The 24,128-nt window shown below is 40.6% G+C and overlaps 1 protein-coding gene across 1 annotated transcript in view; it reads right to left on the bottom strand.

Annotated features, from left to right (window-relative positions):
- Positions 1 to 1,583: 1,583 nt before the first annotated feature.
- CUNH4orf19 (chromosome unknown C4orf19 homolog) overlaps positions 1,584 to 24,128 on the bottom strand; it is a 41,411-nt gene continuing 18,866 nt past the window's right edge. The window contains exons 2-5 of the mRNA XM_042871544.1: positions 23,760 to 23,850; positions 20,972 to 21,026; positions 3,524 to 3,571; positions 1,584 to 2,646 (exon numbers count right to left, since the gene is read on the bottom strand). Of these exons, the coding sequence (XP_042727478.1) occupies positions 1,689 to 2,646; positions 3,524 to 3,571; positions 20,972 to 21,026; positions 23,760 to 23,796 (1,098 nt within the window). The 5' untranslated portion in view covers positions 23,797 to 23,850 and the 3' untranslated portion in view covers positions 1,584 to 1,688. The remainder of the gene's footprint in view (positions 2,647 to 3,523; positions 3,572 to 20,971; positions 21,027 to 23,759; positions 23,851 to 24,128) is intronic.

The raw sequence follows: 24,128 nt of genomic DNA on the forward strand, positions 1-24,128 counted from the left end.
AAGCTGTATATGTGGTCTGCCTGGGCTTCAGTAAAGCCTTTGACACTGTCCCCCACAGCATCCTCATTGAGAAGCTGGGTGCCCATGGTTTGGATGGGCGTACTGTCTGCTGGGTGAAACACCGGCTGGATGGCCGAGCCCAGAGTTGTGGCAATGGAGTTAGCTTCAGTTGGCAGCCAGTCATGAGTGGTGTCCCCCAGGGCTCAGTATTGGAGCCACTCCTATTTGACATCTTCATTGATGATCTTGATGAAGGGATTGAATGCACCCTCAGTGAGTTTGCAGATGACACCAAGTTGGGAGGGAGTGTTGATCTGCCAGAGGGTAGAAAGGCACTACAGAGGGTCCTGGATAGACTGGATCAAGGGGCCCAGGTTAACTGTATGAGTTTCAATGGGGCCAAGTGTTGGGTTCTGCATTTTTGTCACAACAACCTCAGGTAACCCTGCAGGCTTGGGGAGGAGTGACTAGAAAGCTGCTTGATGGAAAGGGAGCTTGGTGTACTGATGGACAGTTGGCTGAATATGAGCCAGCAGTGTGCCCAGATGGCCAAGAAGGCCAATGGCATCCTGGCTTGCATCGGAAACGTTGTGGTGAGCTCCTGTACTTGGCACTAGTGAGGCCCCACCTTGAGTACTGTGTTCAATTTTGGGCACCTCAATACAGAAAGGACACTGAGGTGCTGGAGCAGGTCCAAAGAAGAGCAAAAAGGCTTGTGAAGGACTTGGAGAATGTGCCATATGAGGAGCTGCTGAAGGAAATGGAGCTATTTAGTCTGGGGAAGAGGAGGCTGAGGGGAGATGTTATTGCTCTCTTCTGATATCTGAAAGGTGCCTACAATGAGAGCGGGGTTGGTCTCTTCTCACTGGTGATGGGTGGCAGGATGAGGGGAAATGGCCTCAAATTAGTTTGGATATCAGGAAAAACTTCTTTACAGAAAGGGTTGTTAAGCACTGGAATAGGCTCCCCAGGGAGGTGGTTGAACCACCATCCCTTGGTGTGTTAAAAAGCTGTTTGGATGTGGTCCTCAGGGATGTGATTTAGCGGTGAGTTGTTAGAGTTAAGGTAGTGTGGTTAGGTTGTGGTTGTGACCTGATGATCTTGAAGGTCTTTTCCAACCTGAGCAATGTTATGATTCTATGAAAGCGAGTCACTGGGGTATCAGATCAAATCTAGCCAAGGTGTATCAGAAAAAGTGGAGTTATCATCCTAAATCCACCTGTGCCTGAACTGAAGTGTGAGCTAGCTGCCTTCTTCCTTTCACTCTGCATTATAGAGCTTTGGGTCAGTTTTAATTGTTTGTGCTAACATGAAAATCTGTGATTTCTAACTCCATGTCTTCTGTAGTTCAGTTTTAAATAATGGATTTTTTCTGAACCTGGAAAATGCAGTGTGTACAGATCCTCCTGAGAGTCAGAACAGAGGGAAATGTTTGTGTGAGACCAGATGAGGTGGATATACAGCAGAATATGCTGTGTGTAAGGAATGATGCTTTGCCCTCCTGATTTGTCCTGTACAGAAGAGTGTGTGTGCCTCAGGCAGTAAAGTTAGAAGGCTGTATAAAACATTTGAAGGCATAGAGATTTAGTCCCAACTCTTTTAATATATATGAACAGCACATGCATTCATGTAAATCCAGGAAAAAAAATATCTGAATCTCACCCAGTGTATCAGAAAGAGATCTTCATCTAGTATTCATCATCCTCTCCGAGGTCTTCGCCTGCAGTTGCAGCTTCCAGTGCAGCCAGAGCTGCTGCTACTTCTGCGTCTTCCTCCTCCATTTGTCCATTGGTGTCTTTGTGGCTGTGGTGTGTGGGTGCCTGTGCTGCTGTGGGCACAGCTGTGGCAGCAACGCCATTGGGAATGTCCTCACTCAAGCCTGCTGAGTCACTGTTAAAAGGCTTGATACTGCTTTTCTTCATATGCAAAGGTGAGGCTACGTGAAGGTCATGGCCATGCGTTGCTGAATGCTCACTCATGTGGTCTGGGTGTGCATAGTTAACTGAAATGCTATCTTTTTCAATGTAGTTCCTGATTTGATTGCCATTTTGGCAATAATCTGTATCCGGCAGTCTTATGGCATCATCATTTTCGATCTCCAGTACTGCACTTCCTCTGAGAAAGTTGCTATCTTCTGTAGACTGGGGCTTCACACCTCGAATACTGTTTGTCTGACTGCAGTCTGCCTTCCTGTGTCTGCCTGCTCCTAGGTCAAGCTCTTGGCCACGCTCATTCAATTTGGACTGGAAGTCTCCAGTGTTGACTGAAGAAGGCTCTGCTGGCTGGCTGGAGGTGCCCTGTTCACTGGCTTTCTTCACTGAGTTTGTGCTGGGGCTGAGAATGGGGTGCACACCAGAATGGGAGTTGCTGCCGTTGACTGCAACATCAAGCTTTGCAACACACTTTGCAAGGCTGTCATCTTGAAAAGCATCGCCTCTGTGGTTCCAGAGGGTCTCCCCTGTGCTGTTTACCTGATTTTTAATTCCTGTTCTATTTAGCTCATCCTTCTGGAGTTCTTTTTTCTGTTCTTTAATTTCACGATTGTGTTTGAATTTGAATTTATTGCTTCTTTGCTCATCTTGTTTGTAGCTGTTTCCTTCATGAGTGCATTCAGGTGATTGTAATTCTTCTGAATCAAAAATGTAGCTGGAATGAGAAAAGTTTGTAGAAGAAATGTTAGGCTATTAACAGTAGTACTTAAAAATGATTATGCTTCATTTTTAAGCTTGAATTCTTAAGGAACTGGTGTCACTGGGGTTTACCTGAGGACCTGAGAATGACCTAAACTGAATGGAAATGTTGAATTATGCTGTGGTCTCCTGGGAGTAGCACAGAACTGACCCCTGTAGTGAGGTTCACCAGAAGCCCAGAAAGATATCAGAGAATCTCCCCTCTTTCTCTTGTAGGACCAGTGCTTTTTCCCACTTCCTCACCTGTTCTGGAGATGTGGCCAGGGAAAAGAGTAGCCATTAAGTGGGACTGAAGTGTTGTCTTTCTAAAAAAAGTGTCCTTCTTCAGGATGGCTTTTAACGTAGAAATTGTTCTTGCAGCTAATTTAATTAAAAATAAATAAGGAACTGTGGGACTCGATGATCTCTGGAGGTCCCTTCCAACCCCTACAATTCTGTGATTCTGTGAAAGCAAGGATCTGTAGCTGATTTTCATTTTTTAGGGGAGAGGGAGGTTCTGACAAAGTCTGTGCTCTTCATTCTGCTGAATTGAGGGTAGCTTATGCTACCTATGTAAGGAAAATCTTTTTGGTTAAGATGAGATTTCTGTCCCACACAATACTTCTGTGGCTCATGAATTATAGAAATGAATTATAGAAAATTATAGAAATATAGAAATTTGATTACAATAAACCAAAAGGGCATTTGAGAGAAGGCATGCTCTGGCATGACTTTAAAGATACCCAAACTCTGGGAAAGCTCCAATCTCCAACTAATTTTAGCAGTAAGTGTGGAGGAGCACAGATGTGTTTTAATGCTTTTCTTTTATCCAGTTTAAATGTCTTTTATTGTACCTTTGTATCATTTTGCAGCACCTGCACCCCATCTGGATTTTCTTTAATCTGAAAAGAGAGAAAAGGAAGGCAAGGGAGAAGGAAAATGAGTGAAGTATTATGAAATTAATGCATGGGTAATTGTATTGAAAATTATGCTCGTGTTTAGAACGATTTTATTAGTTAAATAGAAACACACCTATGCAAAAATGGATGCAGTGCAGTTCAAGCTCCTTGTAGTTTTCTACCTTGCATTGATAGTTGCTTGTAGTTGGAGAATAATCTGGGGAAGAATTAAAGAGCTCTTAAGCAGATAATGCTGTTCTTTCAGAATGTTTTTCCAGTCTGCAGCAGTTTTATGATTTGGAGACTCTTAAGATAAACTAGTGATGTTTTTCTATTGGCAGTTGGCATCTACGGCATTCTTTAGTGAGCAGCTCCACAGCTTAGCCTTGCCTGTGTGATGGATCTCCTGCTTTTGTGTCACTCAGTCCTGTCTCTTACTAGCAGAGCTCAGTGCCCTCTGGTCTGTGCGCTGGAGCAGGCAGGAGCATTGCAGTTGTGGCTGCAGTACAGGTAGTACAAGTCCTTCACTGCCACCTTTGGGTCCCATACTCTGAAGAATCTTCATGTGTTGAAATGTGGTGCGTACTGACACTGCTTCCTGCCCCAGGTCGTCCTTGTCATTGTTCTCTGGAGATTTGCGTTTTGATATCCTTCATGAATGAAAGGTGGGAACCACAGTGCCGAGTTCTCACAATGTGGTGAGAGCTACTGAGCACTGCAATTCTATTCATCTCCTGGTTATATACAGAGAGAGATGTTGCTGGGCTTGGTGTTTAATTATGTGCAGTGTTGTGTGCCTGTATTTTACTACAGGGGTAATTCCTCAGGGTTTGACTAGAGCTACCAAACTGCGAGAATCTTGCTACATCTCAGTATAATGCAAGCTTTCTGCGGATGTGTGTTATTGCCTGATCTGATGAGATGCTGAGAGCCACCAGCTATGTGGTCATATGTCACTCTTTTACTATGGGAAGAAACATCTTGTTAGTTTGGACACTCGAGAACTTTTATGTTCTAAACCTAAATGAAGGCACAAATATGAACAACCCCAAATCCTGGGGGAGGAAGTTATTCTTGATTTTACATGTTTGGGCTACCTTAATTCTAGTTAATCAAGTCAGGACAGCTTGTTAATTATTGTTGTAATTAAAACTATCTCTTCACGACCTACAATTTTGCATGCTTTTGCCATTGCCTACGAACAGCAGCTTGCTTCCCATAAGACGGACTGATGACACAAGGTCAGGATATTTTCTAGAGCAAAGGAAATATTCAGCAAAGGAAAATATTATTGATTTATTTGTACCAGGCATGGCCTGTACTTCCCACCAGTGATCGTGCTGGCAGAAACTATAATGCGCTCCATGTTGCTAGCTTATTATTCTCCTTTTTTTCCCCTCTAAATCTGACTTCCTTTGCTGCAAGCACTGTGCACAGTGCCTCACGTCCAGTACCGTGTTTCTGGAGCCTCTTAGAGCCTGTCATTCAGCAGCTGGCTCTTACCTGCTCCTGCCTGTGCCTTTACTCTTTGTGCCTCATCTGTCTTAGAGCAGAAGTTGCTGTAAGGGTTAGGCAGATTGCTGCAGCTCAGTGCCTGTCAGGGCAGCCTGCGCTGAGCTGCTCTGCTGCCTCTATCTGATGGTGCTTCTCCCTCTTCCTTAAATGCATTCTCCCTTCTTACACCTCTGCTGATTTCTTGCTGTGTGCCATTGTCCTCCACAATAATGTCACAGCAGGAATCCTGATGCAGTGTTTTTCGCCAAGTAGCCTGCAAGAACTGGCTGATGTGGCCATGAATACTGACCCTGCCTGTGTGCAGCTCTTCTGCAATATGAAGGGATTTGGGCAAGTTTGATGTGGTATGAGGCTTGTTTGAGGGCTTGTTTGAGCCAGCTCGTGTAGCCTCTTCTGGCTAATAGATAAAACAAATAACTCTTTGTTTGCTTGGATGCTTCTGAAAGATGAATTAGCTCAGGCATGTCTGGCTTGCCCTGTACCCTGTGTTATCATGGAAGCAGCTTTGGAACTACAGCTCAGCAGCAACCAGACAGTGGTGTGCTATGAACCCCTTGTGAGCTAAGTCTGGGCACAGAGTGCAGTGTGGTGCCAGCTCAAGTAATGGCAAGTAAGCTCACGAATTGTGATGCAGTGGCTGAATGCAGTCCTGCGAACAGTGAAAAACATGCAGCCTTGCTTTCTGTTTTGATGACGGAATTCAAAAACAGACTTCAAGATTGTCAAGAAATTATCTTTTTAAATATTTGTGACTCAGTTTTCAGTCAGCATAAATATGTGACCTGCAGATTTTCGAAAGTAATGTGTAGAGTTGGAATTAGACATTCAAAAATCTGATCACATCTCTTTGTTGGACTGTCATAAACCCTGCACTGGCAGAGAGAAATACCCCTTGCTTCACATGATGCTTTATTCATGTCGTAGCTTTTTGGCAGTAATATATTTGTGACCAATTTTTTCAAGAACGAAGCACTGGAAAATTTTCATTACAAATCTCTGAGGAACACAGGTGGATGCTGGTGGTAGGGCAGTAGAGGCTGAACCTTCCCACCAACATTCCATTACATGCTGTGGCCGTGTGATGGCAGCAGAGGGGCACTCTGATAGAACGGCCTCTGACATGGAAGCGTGCATGGTGCAAAGGTGTATCGCTGAGTTCCTCTATGTGGAATAAATGGCACTCATTCATTGATACGTACTGAAGGTTGACGGAAACCAAACAATGCATGTGAGTGCAGTAAGATGGTGGGTGGTGCGTTTCAGGAGTGGTGATAACAGCAGTGTGTCACCTCCACTGGTGCAGGTTTTCACAAGTGTGGCATGCAGGCTCTTGTTCCTCACTGATGAGAATGTATAGCTAGGGGTGGTGACTGTTGAAAAATGGTGTTCTGTAGCTGAGGATTTGCTCTATCAAGCAGTGTTCCTTTGCTCACAGTATGTGTTGTAGTTTCCATGGAAATAAACAGGAGGCATTACTTCTGGAATGATCTACATATGTGCTCCAAGAGAATTCCTCTTTACTCAGTGCAGCCCAGGCAAGCCAAAATGTTGGATACCCATGAGTTATCTCTCCTTTAGATTAGGAATGATTCGAAGTTAATTCAATTGAGCTAAGCTGTAAGTTGACACTTGTTTTGGTTTGAATCACATGTTTAGTTTTAGCTCAAACTTGCTTCTAAAACAAAAGAGCAAAAACTGCTTAAAACTGACCAACCCTTGTGAATCTTGGCCTTCAAGTCTCAATGGCTGCCGTGCATTAGGTAAGTCACAGTGACTGTGTGGTTTGTCCATGGGAAAGACAACTTATGTTAAGCCTCTTTCTATAGAGGCTAAGCTGCTGCTATCCTTCATGCTTACCACAGGCTATGAGTATGCAAATATTATTTCAGCTCTGGTAAATCGTGATGACTTCAATTGCTGTCAGTTGGCAGGTGAATCCACTGAAGCGCCTGTGCAGGCCTGGGTGTCTGGCTTTAAAGTGGCTGGGTTTGGTGAAATCAGTCCAAGTCTGCCCATAGTCAGGTTCTGAGGGCAGATCCTGCTTCGAGCTGGGGGGAGGGGGGGCACTGCACATCAGGCTGCTTCTGCTTAATCTGTTCTGACAAGTTTCCTACTGAGTGCCTATATTTATAACACTGTGATTTTTAAAAGGAATTTGCTTGTATAGGTTTTAACTATTGGGAAGTGCCAATTGATGTCCTTCATTCTGTTGTGAAGACGTTTGTGATCTTCACAGAAAGCAATTATAAATGGAAATACCATTGTTACTTTTATAAAAAGCACTTCACTGTTTGTAACTTTTAATTACAACTGTTTGAATGATCTCCACAGCTACTGCACTTATGCTTTTCAGCTGATTAGTTACAAGTAGATTTGTTCACTGGCATGAAGGAGATATAATGCGTGGAAATATTTTATGCAGTATTATCTTAAAAATTAGTTGACATCCCTGAAGTAGGAATATATTTTTTACAGTTTTACTGTCTGAGCAATGTTGGTCTTTTTTCCTTCTTGTCCTCTCCTTCCTTATATACATAGTTTGCTCTGAAAGTAATAGCTTATTATTTTTTTTCCACTAGAAGATGCAAAGAGCACAATAACACTTTGATAGAGCAAATTCTGAGTTATAAAACACTGTTTTTAATATTTCTGCGAGCTGCAAATAATCCAGGATTATTCACCGACGATAACTTTCGGGTTAAGGTATCTGACAGACTGACCAGAGGGAAAGCATTGCTGGACCTCGCACTCGCTAGTGTGGAGGAGATAATTAAAGACATTAAGATCAGAGGCAGCGTGGGCTGCAGCGACCATGCTCTGGTTGAGTTTGTGATCTTGACTTACGTAGGCCTGGCAAAGTGTGAAGTCAGGACCCTGAACTTCAGGCTGTTTAAGGCACTGTTGGATGAGATCTCCTGGGAAGCTGTTAGGGCTAGGGGATTGGAGCCCTGATGATCCTTGAGTTCCATTCCGACTCAAACCATACTATGAACACAATCATCACCATTAGCTATACATTTTCATTAATGGTGAACAGCAGCCTGCGTGCTGTGCTTGTAAAAATCTGCACCAGTGGAGGTGATCCACTGTTTCATAGCTGCTGTGTAGGCGCTGTTGCCAAGAATATGTTGCCACAAACCTTCTTTTATCAGCCTGAAGGGATGGAATTCAGAAAATGCCAAATCTGAATTGTGTGGTAGGACAGTCCAGCCGAGACTGACAATGTGCTCCATAGTCTTCAAACTGATATGGGGCCCAGTGTTACTGAATTGAAAGAGAAAGGATGTAATCTTCTTTGGCCTTACTCTGTAAGTTCAAGCCTTTGGCTTAGTCAGTGTTGCAGTGTCACAGTCAGAGTTGACTTTTCATGCTCATAGCAGTGACACCACATCTCATCACTGGTGATTATGTGATCCAGGAAAATGTCATCTTCAGCCTTGTATTGGTTCAAGAGGTCAGGTAAAACTTGCGCACAATGTTCTTTATGTTCCTGTGTGAGCATTCATTGGACCCATGTGACACAAACTTCGCGATATTTCAATGTTGCCACCGTTGTTTCCAACACATTGAAGCTGATACTGATCTTCGTACACAGTTCCCTGGTTGTAATCCAACAATTCATGTGGGTGATCTGAGATGTTCTTCATTTTGTGGTGTGACAGCTGCGTGGCTGCCTGGAACATGACTTGTCTTTCATATCGCTGTCACTATTGCTGAAATGCACCACCCACTGCCTCACTGTGTTTCCATCCACTGTTTGGTCTCCATGAATGTTCAGCAAGAACTGATGAATGTCAGTGAGTGAAATTATTTCCACGTGGAAGAATTCAATGACACACCTTTGTGTCATATGCACTTCCGTGTCAGACACCAGTTTGCTCCTCTGCTGCCACACAGCAACAAAATGTAATGGAATATTGGCAGGAAGGTTCAGCCTTTTCTGCCATACCACCACCATCTGCTTCTTATGTCATGGGACAGCATTATGAAATAGGAGGCATTGTTTTCAGAACAGACCATGTATATTATAATAGTATTTAAAGCCAAACTTGGGAAAGGATTCTGAGGAACAAATTGGTTTCATACCATGAAAAGACATGCTTTAATCCTACTTATTTTGTTTTATGTAGCTTGTTCTAAAGACTTCCATACTGTATTCATAGTTCCACTAACAAATAATAATATGAAGAGGCTCCTGTCTGGAGCAGTTTAAATCAAGCACGTGATATGCAGATCGTCAACAACAACCAAAAAGGGTTAGAGAGCTCAAGCAATGGATAATTGTGTTATCTCTGACCAAGTTTAGAAAGGCATCTAGAGTAAGTCATTATGTTCTTTTATGTTGTTGAAGTTGTTCAGATTCTCGTAGTGTGGAAGAGTGCTATTGCCTCATGGTTTGCATATTTAGTGCCAGTACTTGCTTCTGTTAATGTAAAAATATTTTTTTCCCCTTTTTCTTCAATGAAAGAGGCTCAGATTGTTCACTAGCCACTCCTGCTGACCTTGAATTGACCATACAAAAGATACTCTAGTTGTATTTTCTTGGCAACACCTTAAATCAATGTTCACAGAGACCAGGAAGACTTGATGTTAAAAAAGTGACTTTCTTGCTTTGAAATACAGTGATATAGGAATACAACAGTTCTAAATCAGTTGGGAAAAGTGCTGCTCTGTCTATTAAGGAGGCTGTAACTGAGTTTAATTAGGGGAGAGCAGAATGCCAATTGTGTCAGATACGTGCTGAAAAATGGAAGGATGTTAAATGTTTTGCTGGTGGCACCCCCTCTGAGGGTGGAAAGGGGCTTTTCTTTGTGTGAGACCTTGCTGTGGATGACAAGGATGTATGATGTCTGACTCCACAAATGTAAGCTTGCATTACAAGCTGCAGTATGCTTTAAGAGAAGTATGCTTTGCTTTATCGGATTTGAGAAACACAGCATATCTGATTTTAGATTATGTAGTAACACAGCTTCTACTGCCTATTTAAACTGTACCTGTGCTATGAAAAAGAAATAGGCAAATGATAATGTCATAAAAAGGGAAGGGCAAGCATTTCAGAGAGATAAAAATTGTTTGACAACCTGTCTTGATATTCCTAGAAGTTTACATGGAAACAGAAAAAAGGTCAATCTCAACTTCTGTTTATGGGATGTTATATTTTGATTCTGTCTTTATAAATATATATATATATACACACACACGTATAATCTCTTCAGGCAGAAAGGTGAGGAGAGCAAGCGCTGTATTATTCTACTTTTCTAGTAAGTCACAAATATCGTGACTCGGTGACTTTTGATCTGAGTCATTCTTCTTAAGTCAATTTTTTGATTGCTTATTTTTTCTTCCTTGCATTCTGATTTTTTTTATAAGCTTTTGCTGTTTCTTCAGCTTCTCACTCTCCTCTCTCCTTTCCCACTCTAAATTACTAAGTGATGTGCTTTCACTTGGATGTGTTATCTTGGCTATTGAAACTGAATGTTGCATCCCCCAGTGGCCTAGGATGCCTCTTTCTGCTCTCCTTTCCAGGTAGAGGTGGTTTTCAGACTAGACCCTGCTGGGATAGGGTGAGAATAACCTCAGACATCTGTGGCATTTGACAAGCTTCTCCCAATTTGGGTGGTGTGTTTTGCCTTCTGTGCTGAGGAGGCATTCTCATCTCAGCAGATTTCAGAGGCTGTCCTCAGTGTGTGTCAAAGGCTGAAAAAGGATCAGGTGTGGAGGAGGGAAGTGTAATTTGTTACTGAGGGGAGGAGGCAGCAGAACAATTGGTAACTGATAACATTAAAAAAAAGCATGGAGAGATTGTGGCACAGATGGTAGAGCAGAGAACTATAATTAGAAATTTAGGGAACTAGTAAACATACTGTAGAAAAAACACCCTCCTGTCATAGAGGAAGAGAAAGATAACAGAAGAAGGTTATTAAGGAAGAAAGAGTAGGGACATAGCTACTTTAGCAAATCTGTGTGCGGGTTAATAGCATCTGGGGAAAGTGTTTTGCTTTCCATAAAGTACAGAGGACTCTTCAAATCTGTTTTTATCCTGACCTAACTCTCTATTCTGAGGGCAGGCTGTTTCCAAAGAGAGAAAGAATTGTTCTGGGCCCAGAATCCCCTTGTCCTAGGGGTTCTCCAGATCATTCCTGCACCTGTACCTGAAAGTTACAGTGTAAGTTAGTTAGAACTGACCCATTAGTATACAGGTGACAACAAAAAATGTGAAAAGTAAGACCATGTAGCATGTCTAATGTCTTTCAGTGAGCATCTGGATTCATTGGCATCTCTTGTCTTAGTGTAGTTATTATGAAGGCAACAATATGATGTCTGCAGTGAGGTCTCTGCAGTAACACCAATAGCTGAACTGAAATCTCTACTTTCCTTTCCTCTGACTGATTCTTAGTCTGGTGATTTGTATTCGAAGTTCTTCAGGGAGCAAATCAACTGTTCCGTAGCATCTAAAATAAACGAACCAACCTGGGGAGGCATCATAATGTGCTTCATTACAGAAAATGGTCCCACCTCATGAGTTGGATTTGCCTGTTAACTTTTCTGTATCTGAATTGATTTCAGGCTTCTTATTCATGCTTTCCTTAGCTGTAACATAGACGTGTCACTTTCACACTCAGACCAGCCTGCAGTCCAGCCCCAGTGGGAATACATGTCTGTTCCATCCCAGTCACACAGTTCCTACTGTCTGAACTGCTCTGCAAGGAAGGGAAAGTTGCAAGTGCTTCTGTGAGTGCAGCTTGTTCTATCCTCCTGTTTTGAGAGTGGCAGACACTGAGTTTCAGGGCAAGGAATGTCAGTGTCTGCCAGAAAGATCCTTGTACTATCCCTCTGCCAGCACAACGTTATTGCCAAGGTTATATCTGCCTGTCCTATGTTACTCCTCCCTCTCAAATGTGCTCTTTTCATTACTTGACAAACAAATCTGTGGAGCTGCTCAGGTCTACCGGATCTTTTCGTCCTCTTATGAGGCCTCATTTACCCACTGAACTGTTTATGTGCATCTCTAGTCCAGCTAACTGATGATAACTTGTCAGAAGGGACCCACTGAAGACTCGTAACATTTCTTTAGCCATAGTAGTAATTTAGGGCGGTCAGCCTTGGTTATGTATGTCTATTGGCATTCTGCTTGCACCTTTCAAACCAATTCCTTGTTTTTCATCAGTGAGTATCATCATTTCTTGAATGCAAATTATCTTTCTTATCTTATCTGTAGCTCTTGAGAAGAATATTTACATATTTTACAAAGATTATTCTGTTAGAATTGAAAGGGAAGGAATTGTGCAACACATATGAGTGTATGTTTTTGTTTTGAAAGGAATTTTTAGAAATATCAAAAATACTTTTTTTTTTTTTTTTTTTCTCCCATGGAAGTTTTCACAGTTTTGTTAATACTTCTTCATTTTTTTTCTTATAATATAAAAATAGAAAACTCTCTATGGCTTATTTTTGTCAAACCCCAGCTTTTGGCAAGGAAATGTCAGGATTATTCAATTGTATTTCTTCAATAATAATAATTTAAAAAGCCAACAATTCAGAACTATTATAATCTCAGTCCCATTAATGGACATGGCGTATACCTGCTGTATCTGTCACTTGTTGCCAGCCAAACTTTTTTCTTGTATCTGTGCTTAGTGGACCTTTTCAAACATCTCTCTGACAGATCCCCCATTGATTCATTCAGATTTATTCGCGCTATCACTCTTTAACTTGTCTCAAACCTCCTACATTTCCATACATTTACATGAATCCTATCTAACCTCCACAATTCGATCATGCATTTTTCCCTGACTCTTCTCTTTCTTCTCTCTGGCCAAACTAAGTTGAACTCAATTGTTTTCTGCTGTTCAGTGCAGTGGCCTGATTCTTTTTGTTTCTGTGGCTGAAGTGGCAAACCTTTGGGAGATGTTACATGCTAATGCTGCACACAGCCAACAACTGTTTGCTTCAGTAATGGAAGAACTTGTACTCATTATGCTATCTAGGGCATGAGGTTTAGGGTTGTTTCTGTTTGTATGTAGGGACTTAAGGTTACTATATATTCTTATTCCCAATGGAGTCACGAAAGTGGTTTAAACTTGTAGGTTTTCTTTTTTCATGGGAGAAAAATGACTTTAACCGTGGTAGGCATCAAAACCTGGAGGTTTTCATGCCTCAAAATCATGTGTTGTTTGTTATCTGGGAATTTATACACCTGAAATATCGATACTTTGTAACCTGACGTAGATTTAAGTCTTCTGCTGAGAAGATCTGATGGCGCAGAATGTTGTTTTTCAGCATCCATGAGAAGATAACAGGGTCCTTAAAGGACAGTGCTGTAGAAGCAGCGATAGCAAGGGTGAAAACCAAGTCACACATGAAGTTTCCGATCAGCTCAGCCCTACACTTTCCAAGAAATTAGAGCAATGCAACTTAGTATTCAGAAACTGGCATAATAAGCACTTGTCTGATGAATATTGACCACAGCAGCAGCTAATCACCAGGCTGTGGCCAACTCACCATGTAACCAGTGGGTGTAATGTTATCATGACTTTAACATCTGTCTGCAGGATGGCAGTATATGTACGTTTTAAGTGCTTATCCAGGAAGTTTGCAATAATAATAATTGACAAAAATTTGCACTTACTGTCCTCATTCTCAGATCACATTAGCATTACTATGTATGCAAAATAGTGCAAACTGCCTATTATATGCTTGGACTATTAATAACAGCATCCAAGGGAGAGTCCAATCTTCTAGCTGAGAGGTGCATCCACTGTGTGGGAGTAATTATGTCTTGTAATTGTTTCCAAGTGCTGAGGAAAACCATCTTGCCAACATGATGTCCAGCTACAGTGTGATGAAAAACAAAACTGGTGGGCAGGATGCTCAAGAGCAGTGAAAATACCTGCATACATTCCTAGTTCTACTCAAAGAGCATACAGAAGGTCAGACTTAGCCTGATGCTGCTGCTGAAATCAGAAAACATACCTGCTGGTTATCTCTGTGTATGTGGTCTTAATACCAGCAAAGTTTACTGGTATGGTTGACAATGGCAACACGTGCCAGTTGTTCCATGCCAGTAAAATACCTTACCATACAGTAAATACCTTAGCTGGAATGGGGAGAGTCTGATTTGGTATAAATGCAACATCCACTTCTTTTCTTCTTTACTGCCACTCACTACCTATGCCTTCCATCTTCCTGCTGTGTTTTCGTCAGGTCCTGATGATATTTTTACCTACACCTTACCCCTTCATGTTTTTGTTTTGTTCAGGCAGCTGTTTTGCATCAAACTGAGATGTAGTGGCAGGCAGACCTCAAGGTAGGGAAGTCTGAGTGCTGCCAGCACAGTGTGAGCACACCTGCACTTGTTTGCAGGTGTTCTGGCCAAAGGGGAAAGTACTGAAAAGTAGATGCTATCAGTTTTACAAAGGTGTTTTGTTTTGAGTTGTAACTGTTGGCTATTGCCTAAGCAGATCTTCCACAAAGTGTGATATTATGCATAACTATGTTAGGTCCTGCTACCTCCTCCCCAGAATGTCCTTGTTCCCAAATCAGCAAGGTCAGACAGGTCTTTTGCTTCCTGTAGTGGCTTTCTGATGCTGCTGGTCAGTGTGTCATGTCCCTTGTTTTATTTGCTTCACAGATGTTGCCCTTATGCTTCATAGTGACAACTTTCCGTGCTCTTCCACACACTTACAGAAGAGATGCACCCAACCTGGCAGGTGAAACCATTCTGCTCACTTGATGGTGCTGAGCACTCAGCTCCAAGCTTATCTTAACGCTTCCTCACTTTCCAGCATGTGATCCTGGTGCATGTTCAATAAAGGCTGCAATGCTGCAGAACTTCAGGTGCAGGCAGCAGCAGTGCTTGGCCCTGGGATGCACCCTTTGGCATCCCACTCCTCGTCCAGGAGCAGTGGGCCTGCACAGTCCCTGCCCTGCTGCTGCTGTCCTTTGAGTGGCACGGGAAGCTTTTAACATGTGGTTGGATCATTCTTTTTTCCACCCTGCCAATGTTTCTTACTTAAAAGCCATTCTTTTTCTATTTGCTCACTGAGTAATCTCTGTGGTAGTTGCAGGGCTTTTTCTTTAAATATCTCTGAGAGGGTGGAGCTTTCTGTGAGGCCCCTGTGGTCTAGAGCCCTGTGGTATGGAGCCCATACTGATTATGGGGTGTGACTTAGAGGTGATCTCTGTGGTTTTTTTTTTTCCTGTTACACCTTTTCAATTGATTTTAAATATTTATAAGGCTTTAAGGGAAATGTGTGCTCTCTTACTAGTTCCTCATCACTTGCACCATTCGGTCACAGAGCGTTTCCCCAGCCATGATTTACCATACAAAATGTTTGTTTTATTTTTGATGATTAAAAAAAGAGTTGAGTAAAGGGCAAAACTCTCACAACCATTAGCCAGTTTGCACAAAGGAAAAACAAATATAGCTTGCAGCATACAAACACTCATTTCCTCCTCAGCCGAGCTTATTCCCTACGTGTGTTTTTCCCAAGCTTACATCACTCTGTTGTTTAAGCTACTGACATTTATATTTCCAGTCCTTTAAAGCTGTTAATCCTATATATCCTAATAATTTGTTCTGTTGAGATGCCTAAAACCCCAAATTGTATTTAGGGCCATATTGCGTAGGTGCAAACATAGAAATGCATTGTTTTTCAAGAAGTGTGCGGTCTAAATATGTGTCAAGGTAAAAAAGAAATATAAAAAATTAAAACAAAAAAGGGGTGTGATAAGCAGATGGTCATGTACATGTGAAAGAAGCAATCAGCAGAGACACTATATTTGATTCAGTAATTGTGTTAGGCTTGGCGGCATGGAAATCTGTGTTTGGGGGACACAGCTGGAGTCTCAAAATAGCTGTAGACAATTTTATGTAACTAAGAGTCTCACTAAAGTGTCTCTTTGCAACTTCATACTTTGGAGAATGAATTCATGGATTTCATCCCTTGGTCTGAAAATCTCAGTTGTACCTAATGTCTTTTTAAATCACTGAAAATAGAAATAGCCCTAGGAATGAGTACTGAGCGTTCTGTGCAGCATGCTGTCCGGGCTGTGGCTTTGATAGCTGTGAGACATGGCTTTGAGGCTGAGCGTTAAACGGGACCAGGGCTGCTAATTTATTAATTTATGAAGCAATTTGCTAACCCTTTGGATACTATGTAAAAGTAAGCTCTGTCTCCCTGATGGTTTTGACTGGAGGTTGTTGTGACTGCTGTGTTTTAGGTTGAGTATTATGCTCTGAGTCTATGTGAGATATGGCCTTCATACTACTGCCAGGGTTTGTAGCCTCAGCAGTCCCATAATGTTTCAGTTCACAGGAAATTTGGTGGAGTTGCATCCTACAATAAAGGGTTCGCGAGCTCTCAGCTGGTGGGAATCCATCTGGGGCCCTGTTACTGCGGGCTTGCATGCATATAGACACTTGATTAAAGCCTTTTTCCTCTTGGACTCCCTGTTCTATCATGTATTTGTCTGAACAGCCTTTTCTCATGCCTGATACTGATAGTCTGCTTATTCTATGGTTCCTAGATGAGCTCAGCAGGAGATATTTTCTGACACCTGTTGAGATGGTATGAGCTCTGCCTACAGCCATCAAAGCATCTTTAGTTAGCCAGAAAGACACCTGTGGACATCCAGAAGGGATTGTGGATTTCAGCTTTGGGTTTGGGTATTTATAGTTCACCAAAGTGCCACTGAGATGCTAGAATGAGTCCGACCAGTCATGAAGTTGAAATACTAAATCCCTTAGAACACACCATTACCATGGCACTACTTAAAAGGCTTTTGGCTTGTGTGGTATGCAGTATACAGCTCAGTGAAATGGGGGTCTGTGTGAGCTCTGAGGATAGGTTGTTTTTTATCTGTTAGCTAGAGAATCTAGGCCTCCTAGAGTAGCAGTAGTATGAGTAGAAACTGTATGGGCAGTTGTTCTGTGGCTTTCCTACTTGAGGAGAGCAAATACTTCATAGGCTTCATAGATTTGATGAAGCGAATCTTTCAAGAGAAAAACATGACTCATTTTTCCAATTTTTCCATTTACTCATTCTTACAAACCAGCTCAAATTCAGTTAGAGTAAGCAGATTGTCACTGTCGTGCCCCTAATCCTTACATGAAATTACATGGCAGGTGCTTAGATTGTAAAGAGAGGTATGTGTATAGATAAATAAGCAGGTGTTAAACAACTAACACACCCGTAGTAGTCTAAATTTTTGTGTTCTATACCTGTGAAACCAATTTTCTTACTGGTGAAATTGTCTTATTTCTTCCTATGTCTGGAAACAGAGCTACTGAAGTTCTGGTTATGAAATCAAATGGTTGTTTCTCTTCTGCCTTCGGGACTACTCAAAGGACCAGCTGGAAACCATTGTGCAGAGAATTTGGGTAGATGAAGGAAGGAAAGTGCATAGCAATTGATGTATGCCATCAATGTCCCAGTTCCATTTTTTGAAGTTTATTTTAGGAAACAAGGGAGCTTATAAAAATGTTGCAGTAAAAATAAAATATTATAATTCAGAAACTTTGTTCTGTGTTCACATCATCCTAGTATATCTGCTAAAAACTGTTTTTTTGCTCCTAAACATTTTGGAACAATTTGAATATATCCCAAAATACTTCTCTGTTCCCTGTCTTCTTGAACAGTTTCTATTCTATATCCTCCCAGAAGCCTTATTCATGGCTCTTGTGAGAAATATCTTCAGTTCAAGATGTTACCTAATGACGTCCTTGATGCACTGCAGTACGTGTTCTCCTGATTGTATCATCTGAGGATCAAGCGCCTGAAATTTGAACTGCTCTACCCTCATTTGTGGTATTCTGTAACTTTGTAACTTCTTGCCTACCCTAAACTCCTGCAGACCATGAATCTGTTACACTGCATCCATGTCCTGTGATCATACGCTAGAAGCAGTGGAGACCTTCTAGTACTAAAAGAAGTTTTGATGAGTCCCTCAATTTAGTAGTTTAAAACTAGTTATCATTTCCATTGGAAACTCTGGAGTTTTTATGCATGTCCTTGTTCTTTAGTCTTGTTTTTTTTCAGCTGATGTATGTACCGTATCTCCTGGCACAGAAGCTGCACACTGTTCAAAATTTGGTGATTTTTTTTTTCCCAGTAGGTCCATCAGACCTATTTTATAAATATGAAGGAAATGACCTAAATTAAAGGTCTCTTGTGATAGCTTTCTTACAGATGCTTCTAATGCTGCATATATAGCTGCAGAAGTTATCGACCTTTGGATTAAAGATGAAATGAAGAAGAAAGGCTTAAAAATGTTACAGACTTGATACATTTAGGTTGCAAAGAGTAGACAGTATAGGAGCATGTTGCCTGTTTCAATACATTAGAAGCTGTGGTGTTTTGTATGAGCAACGGGAAAATTTCACAGTTGCTATGAGATGTTAAAGGTAGCAATAGTTAAAAGGCACAGGTGGTGAAAGCTAAGATTTAGCTGAAATTAGAAAAGGCAGGTGCTGAGATTAGAAAGGTTCTTTTTAGGAAAACAACAGTACGTCAGGGTCTGAGCTTCTATCCAGCTCCTGACAGATTTACACAGCTCTGAAAGTAATGCCTCCTATTTACTTCCATGGAAATAACAGTAGGCACAAAGAGTACAGTAACACTATTTGATGGGGCAAATTCTCAGCTACAATACACTATTTTTCAACATAGTCATCATCATTAGCTATACATTTTTTGCCAGCAGTCCCTTAGATCCTTAACAGTTCAGGATCTGTGTGGCCGTGTGAATACAAAACAGATTCTCTCCTGGCTGTTATATAACTGTGATGTGACCTTAGTTTTCTCTACTCTCACCAGAGGGGACATGGAGAATGCAAATAAGGACAGAATCTGCCTTTCAGAATATTTATTTCTTCTGGGTCTGAAGGAACCAGAAATTGCACATGTCAATTTTCTCTGTGGCACTGACAGGAGAGCAAACAAATCCTTTCACTTGAATTTAATGTCAGCACATCTGGCTGTAGAGCTGTTATTTTCTCTCTTCTGATTCAACAGTCACTCTCCTTAGCCTTTCATTTGCAGACTCAGCTGAAGACTTGGAGCTTGCTTAAATACAGGAGTATTTCCTGGATGTGGATTGATTCTCAATAAATATTTTCTTTCTCTCTTTTGAACCTTCTGGAATAATTTCATTTTTATCATGTCAGTTACAGGTATACAGATCAGTGAGAAATTCTGCTGTGAAGAATGAAAAATATTGGGCAGTGAACGTCAAGGCTACAGCCTACTGCCACAGGATGAAGTCTGGGGGAAAAACTAGGCAAACCAGGCCAGTATCTAGCTTTATTATGTAGTTAAGCCACGGATGCTGTCATGTAGCTGCCACTAGCTTGCAGCATAGCAGCACATTTACACCAAGATTAATCAAGCTCTTGGATCTTAGGTTTCATCCTTTGTCTGCTGGAGGCTGTTGCCTCTATCTGCCTGTAAGTTCTATGCAAAAACCAGGGAACAGCATACTGGTCTTCAACAACAACCTGGGGGCTATCAATAGCAGAACCTTTAACAAATGTTGTTGTAAGGCTCTGAACATTTAGGTGATCTATTCACATTCTATTCACAGAGGAAGAGAAAGAGATAGTACAGACCTCATGTTTTGAATTGCATGTTTTTTTTTTTCTTTTAGAAAGAAAATAGTAAAGCTTATGAAAGTAAGGATTAAATGTAAGTGCACTTACATATGAGTTAACTCGTACCAACAGAATTGGCATGCTGGCTTATTGAAAGCTTTTTTTTGTTTGATTGTGAAGCAACTTTGTGGATAGAAAAACAGCTTTTTTTTTTTTTTTTTTTTTTTTTATTTCTTAGTTTTTTCCCATTGAGTTTCTGGCAGTGGAGATAAAGAGACACTACTGGAATTTAGCAGGCCCTTATCCTTTAAGTATGTAATAGTTTTTTAGCTAAGGGAGCAATATTCTGGAAGTAGGCTCAGATGTCTGTGGAGATTGCTTCAAATAGATATTGCATTTATGCCTTTAGGCAGGATTAAGGCCAGGTAGGATATGTGATCTCAGCTGTGGTATTCAATTCTAGCTTTATGTCCTCAAAATCATTTTGTCCTGAATATTTCAAATACTTTTGGTTTGTTTACATCATCCCAAATATTGCTAGTGGCAGGCACTGTAGCGGTTGTGTACTTGCTCAGTGTATCACCCTCTCTTAATACCAAGAAAATTGGATAAAGCCCTAAGCAGTTAGCATGACTCAGTAATTCTAATCTAGTAAAACAAAAGAAAAAGGAAACAACAACAACAACAACAAAAAAACAACAACAAAAAGAAACAACATAGAGAAACAACAAATGGATGATGGAGCGTGCTTAAAATTGTCAGGATATTAGGTTTGATCTGTTAATGAAATAACCTGCAGCTCTTGGATAGGACAAGCAGTTAGATGTCAGCGTGCTTTCCTTTCCCTCTTAAGCCAAATAAATTCTCTTGTTTTCCAGTTTGTTCTCTTTCCCCAAGTACTTTTTTTCCCCCCCCATTTTGTACTTGTTTGTTCTTTCCATCACATTTGCCTTCCTTTTCACATTTTCTCCTATTTTTTCACCTTTGTTAACTAATTTAAAATGAGACAACTCCATGTTCCTGTATTTCCTTTTTACAGTATTGAACTTCTTCTAAAATTGAAAATGGAAATGGGCAAGCTTTTATTTGTTACAACTGAAATGTTAGGCATTGGAAAGAAACACAGTTCAGAACCTGTTCTGTCACTAGTGCTCATAGCCACAAAGCACTGCTGGAATATAAGGTACTGCATAGTGAAAGTGAATCCAGTGGTATTGCCTACTGTGGAATACTGAGGCTGTGATAGTGAATGGCCAGTTAGTCTTAAACTACACTAGGAGAACAAAAAAAAGTTTTACCTTTCAGACTGTACTCCATCGACTGCTTGAAAGATTTGGTTTAAATGTCTTGATCCTGCAATAGTAAAACAATGCTTTGTGAGTGATTTCTTCATGTCCACACAAGTAGGTTAATCTGAAGTACAAGTGGTCTATTGCAAACAGTGTGGAAATATAGCATCCTCCTCTTCATTCTGTAGTAATTTCTTAGTTTAGACAATCTTCAAACAAATCACTTGAGCAACACACTCATCCCCTTGAGCTGGTCTGGAATGCTAACCTGCTTAATGTGAGAATGAGCTTGCTGGCTACAGTGGATTAGGGTTCATGTGAAATGTTTACACTTTAAACAATAAAACCAGAAATTCTTCAAATATTATGGGATTACTTTTTCCTTTACTGACAGCCAGGATATTTATAGCATGTGTCAAAACATTAACAAATGCTTGTCAGAACTTTCTCCTCTGGATTTTTATGAACGTTGAAATGTAAGAAATGCCTCTGGTGTTGCACCTCGCATTCAAGGTACCTGGTGAAGCTACTGTTCTTGCAGATGTGTGTGCTTCAGGCAAAATAGAAAATTCAGTGAAATGCTTTCTGTTAAGAACTTAGAGATAAATTCTTGAGATAATGATATAGTTAAAACTGAAACATTGTAGATGCTTTTTCTCCTTAAAAATAAAAAATAGTAATATTTTCTGCATTTCTTGTAGGAAGGGAGGGGGTGTGGCCATATGGATCTTCACGCTCACAAACCTGTAACAGACATTAACCATCACGTCCAGCTCACACCTGTGAAACAGTCAATGCATTTTGCCGTTGATTCCAGAACTTGTGCCTCATGCCTTCTTTCTTTCTTAGCATCTGTCTGCTTGGGTAACTATAACTTTGGGTAGCAGATTATACTGCAAGCTTTGATTCCAAAGATGGTTTTGCGCTACCAAGAATAGCCTTGCAAGGCTTGTCTTGCAAAAGCAAATTCTTTAAAGGCCTTGAGATCCCTTTCAGCAGAACTCTCCCAGCATCTAAGCATCTAGTTGAATCTTGAATTCAGCATCCACAGGTAATGCGGCTGGAGGGGATTGTCAAGGCAACTTGATGGCCATTGCTGTATATTTTGTGTACGCATGCCTTACGATTATACAAATCAGTTTTGTGGTTGAACGCTGACAAGCTCTCATAAAATTTCACTGCTAGCCTTTCAATTTTTAGAGTACCCTCAGCTGTACTGGTACTTAAACAGTCCCTGTTAGAATACAAAGACGAGAAGACAACAATGCATAGCGTTTGACCCACAGGTGATACTTAGAATGTTTTCTTAAATTTCTGTTTTCTTTATTTTTTTAAAGCCTGACATATGACTAAAAACGAAATGCATTCTGCTGAATTCAGCAGCTTGTGATTTAGGACCAAAATGAGGTGGCCCTGAGATCAGGTGTGAGTCATTGCTAAGGAGAGCCTGGATCCTTTGATTCATTGCCCTTCTGTGTTGCCCTCCAGCAAGTCACTTCACTTGTCTTGTATGCTACCATTCCACATCCTTTTCAGAGCTTAATGTTTGTGCAGCACTTTGGAGATTTATAGCCCTATTCAATCTAATTATAGTGTTGCAAAGGGTTGAGAGTGTTTCTATGCATCTGTTAATGGTGCTGTTGGTACTTTAAGTAGAGTAAGAATAAAGCTGAACAAGAATGAATCATTGTGCGTTCCTGTCTTTAAGCAACTTTTTATTGGGGTTCTTCTTGTGTCTCTTTTTAACTTAATTATATTCTTATTTGATACAGCTGCCATTATTTATTACAAAAAAGGTTTTTTCATTTAATTTTTGTTTCGATCTCTAATTTTTCTTACAGCATGATTTTGACTAGATGTCCTTATTTGCTTTGTGTATGCCATGTCCTGAATGAAATTAAAATGAATCTTGCCATATGTTGAAAGGCTGTTAAAAAAGGCAAAAGATGCATCCTGTACAATGCATTCTTGTCAATTCTGAATTGCTTCTGTCTGTTGAACAGATTCAAAAATAGTAGGTTAGTTATAGGTTTTTCATTAGTTTGTAATTGGGTTTTCTGTGTTTAAGGCTATTAGGAAGCATGTTTCTAAAATTCTCTAGAAGTAAAAAAGAAAATGCTAAAAAGGAGAGCTGATACAAGTCATAGCTGTTGGTAAGTTGTAAGCTTACCCATTTCATCATCTCAAATGATGATTGATTTCATTGTGGTGTGATGTATGTCACTGGATTTTGATCCAAAGGTAAGAGTTTCTGTTTGTTTGTTTTAAGGAAAACCAATGAATTGCTGAAACTGTTTGCCTATAATATTAAAATAAGTGCTGAAATCTCAGCATCAAATGCTGGATGTTTAACAGTAATATGTGCAGAAGCTGGATTTCAATTGAATTAGTAGCTCATTTTCTCTGTGTCAGACAAGCTCAGACATAAACCAATTTATGTTTATACTTAAAAGTATTTTCTTTTTGTTGTACTTGGTGCTTTCTTCTCTTTTACTTGGTGATAGCTTGGAAAGCTGTTCTTATTCCTGCAAATTATACTCAGACATCTTAACTAAATACTCCTTTTACCATCACTTTTGCTTAGCGACATCCTTTTTGGTATATTCTTGGAAATTTGTCTAGTGTGTATAACAGTGCTTATAAATCAAGGATTGTCGCTACATCCTGCTTTTTTATGTTGTTTAATACTTTTCATGTTGCTGTTCTTGAGACAGAAGGAAGCATGAAGTGTTCCATGTCCCTTCCCACCAATGCATTGTAGGACATAAGTGGCCCATGACTCTGGAACATGGCTTACCATATTGGTGCAGATTGTTCAAATAAGTGAATAGCATCTATGTAGTTGTCATGGATCCAAGCAGCAAGGAGTTTTCACATTCCAGAATAACCTGGAATTTAAACAAAATCATTAAGATTTGAGTACTTGCATTGTAGATGCTTCTATTTGCATTTTCAATTTCATTTACTTCCAGATATCCTGTCTGGAAGCCATGATGTCAAAATCTAAGTGCAATACCCTATGCTTATTTTGGCATGGTCCCTGAGTGCCCTTGAGTGTAATCTCATTGCTGAATGCAAACTTTTAGGCACCGTGAGCAGATATTTCCAGATTTACCTTCTAGTCCAGTTGTTGAATCCTTCTTGGTTGTTTTTTTTTTTTTTCTTT

This window comes from Lagopus leucura, unplaced genomic scaffold, assembly GCF_019238085.1.
Source record: "Lagopus leucura isolate 7727_CA_CO unplaced genomic scaffold, USGS_WTPT01 Super-Scaffold_100004, whole genome shotgun sequence".
NCBI classification, from domain to species: Eukaryota; Metazoa; Chordata; class Aves; order Galliformes; family Phasianidae; genus Lagopus; species Lagopus leucura.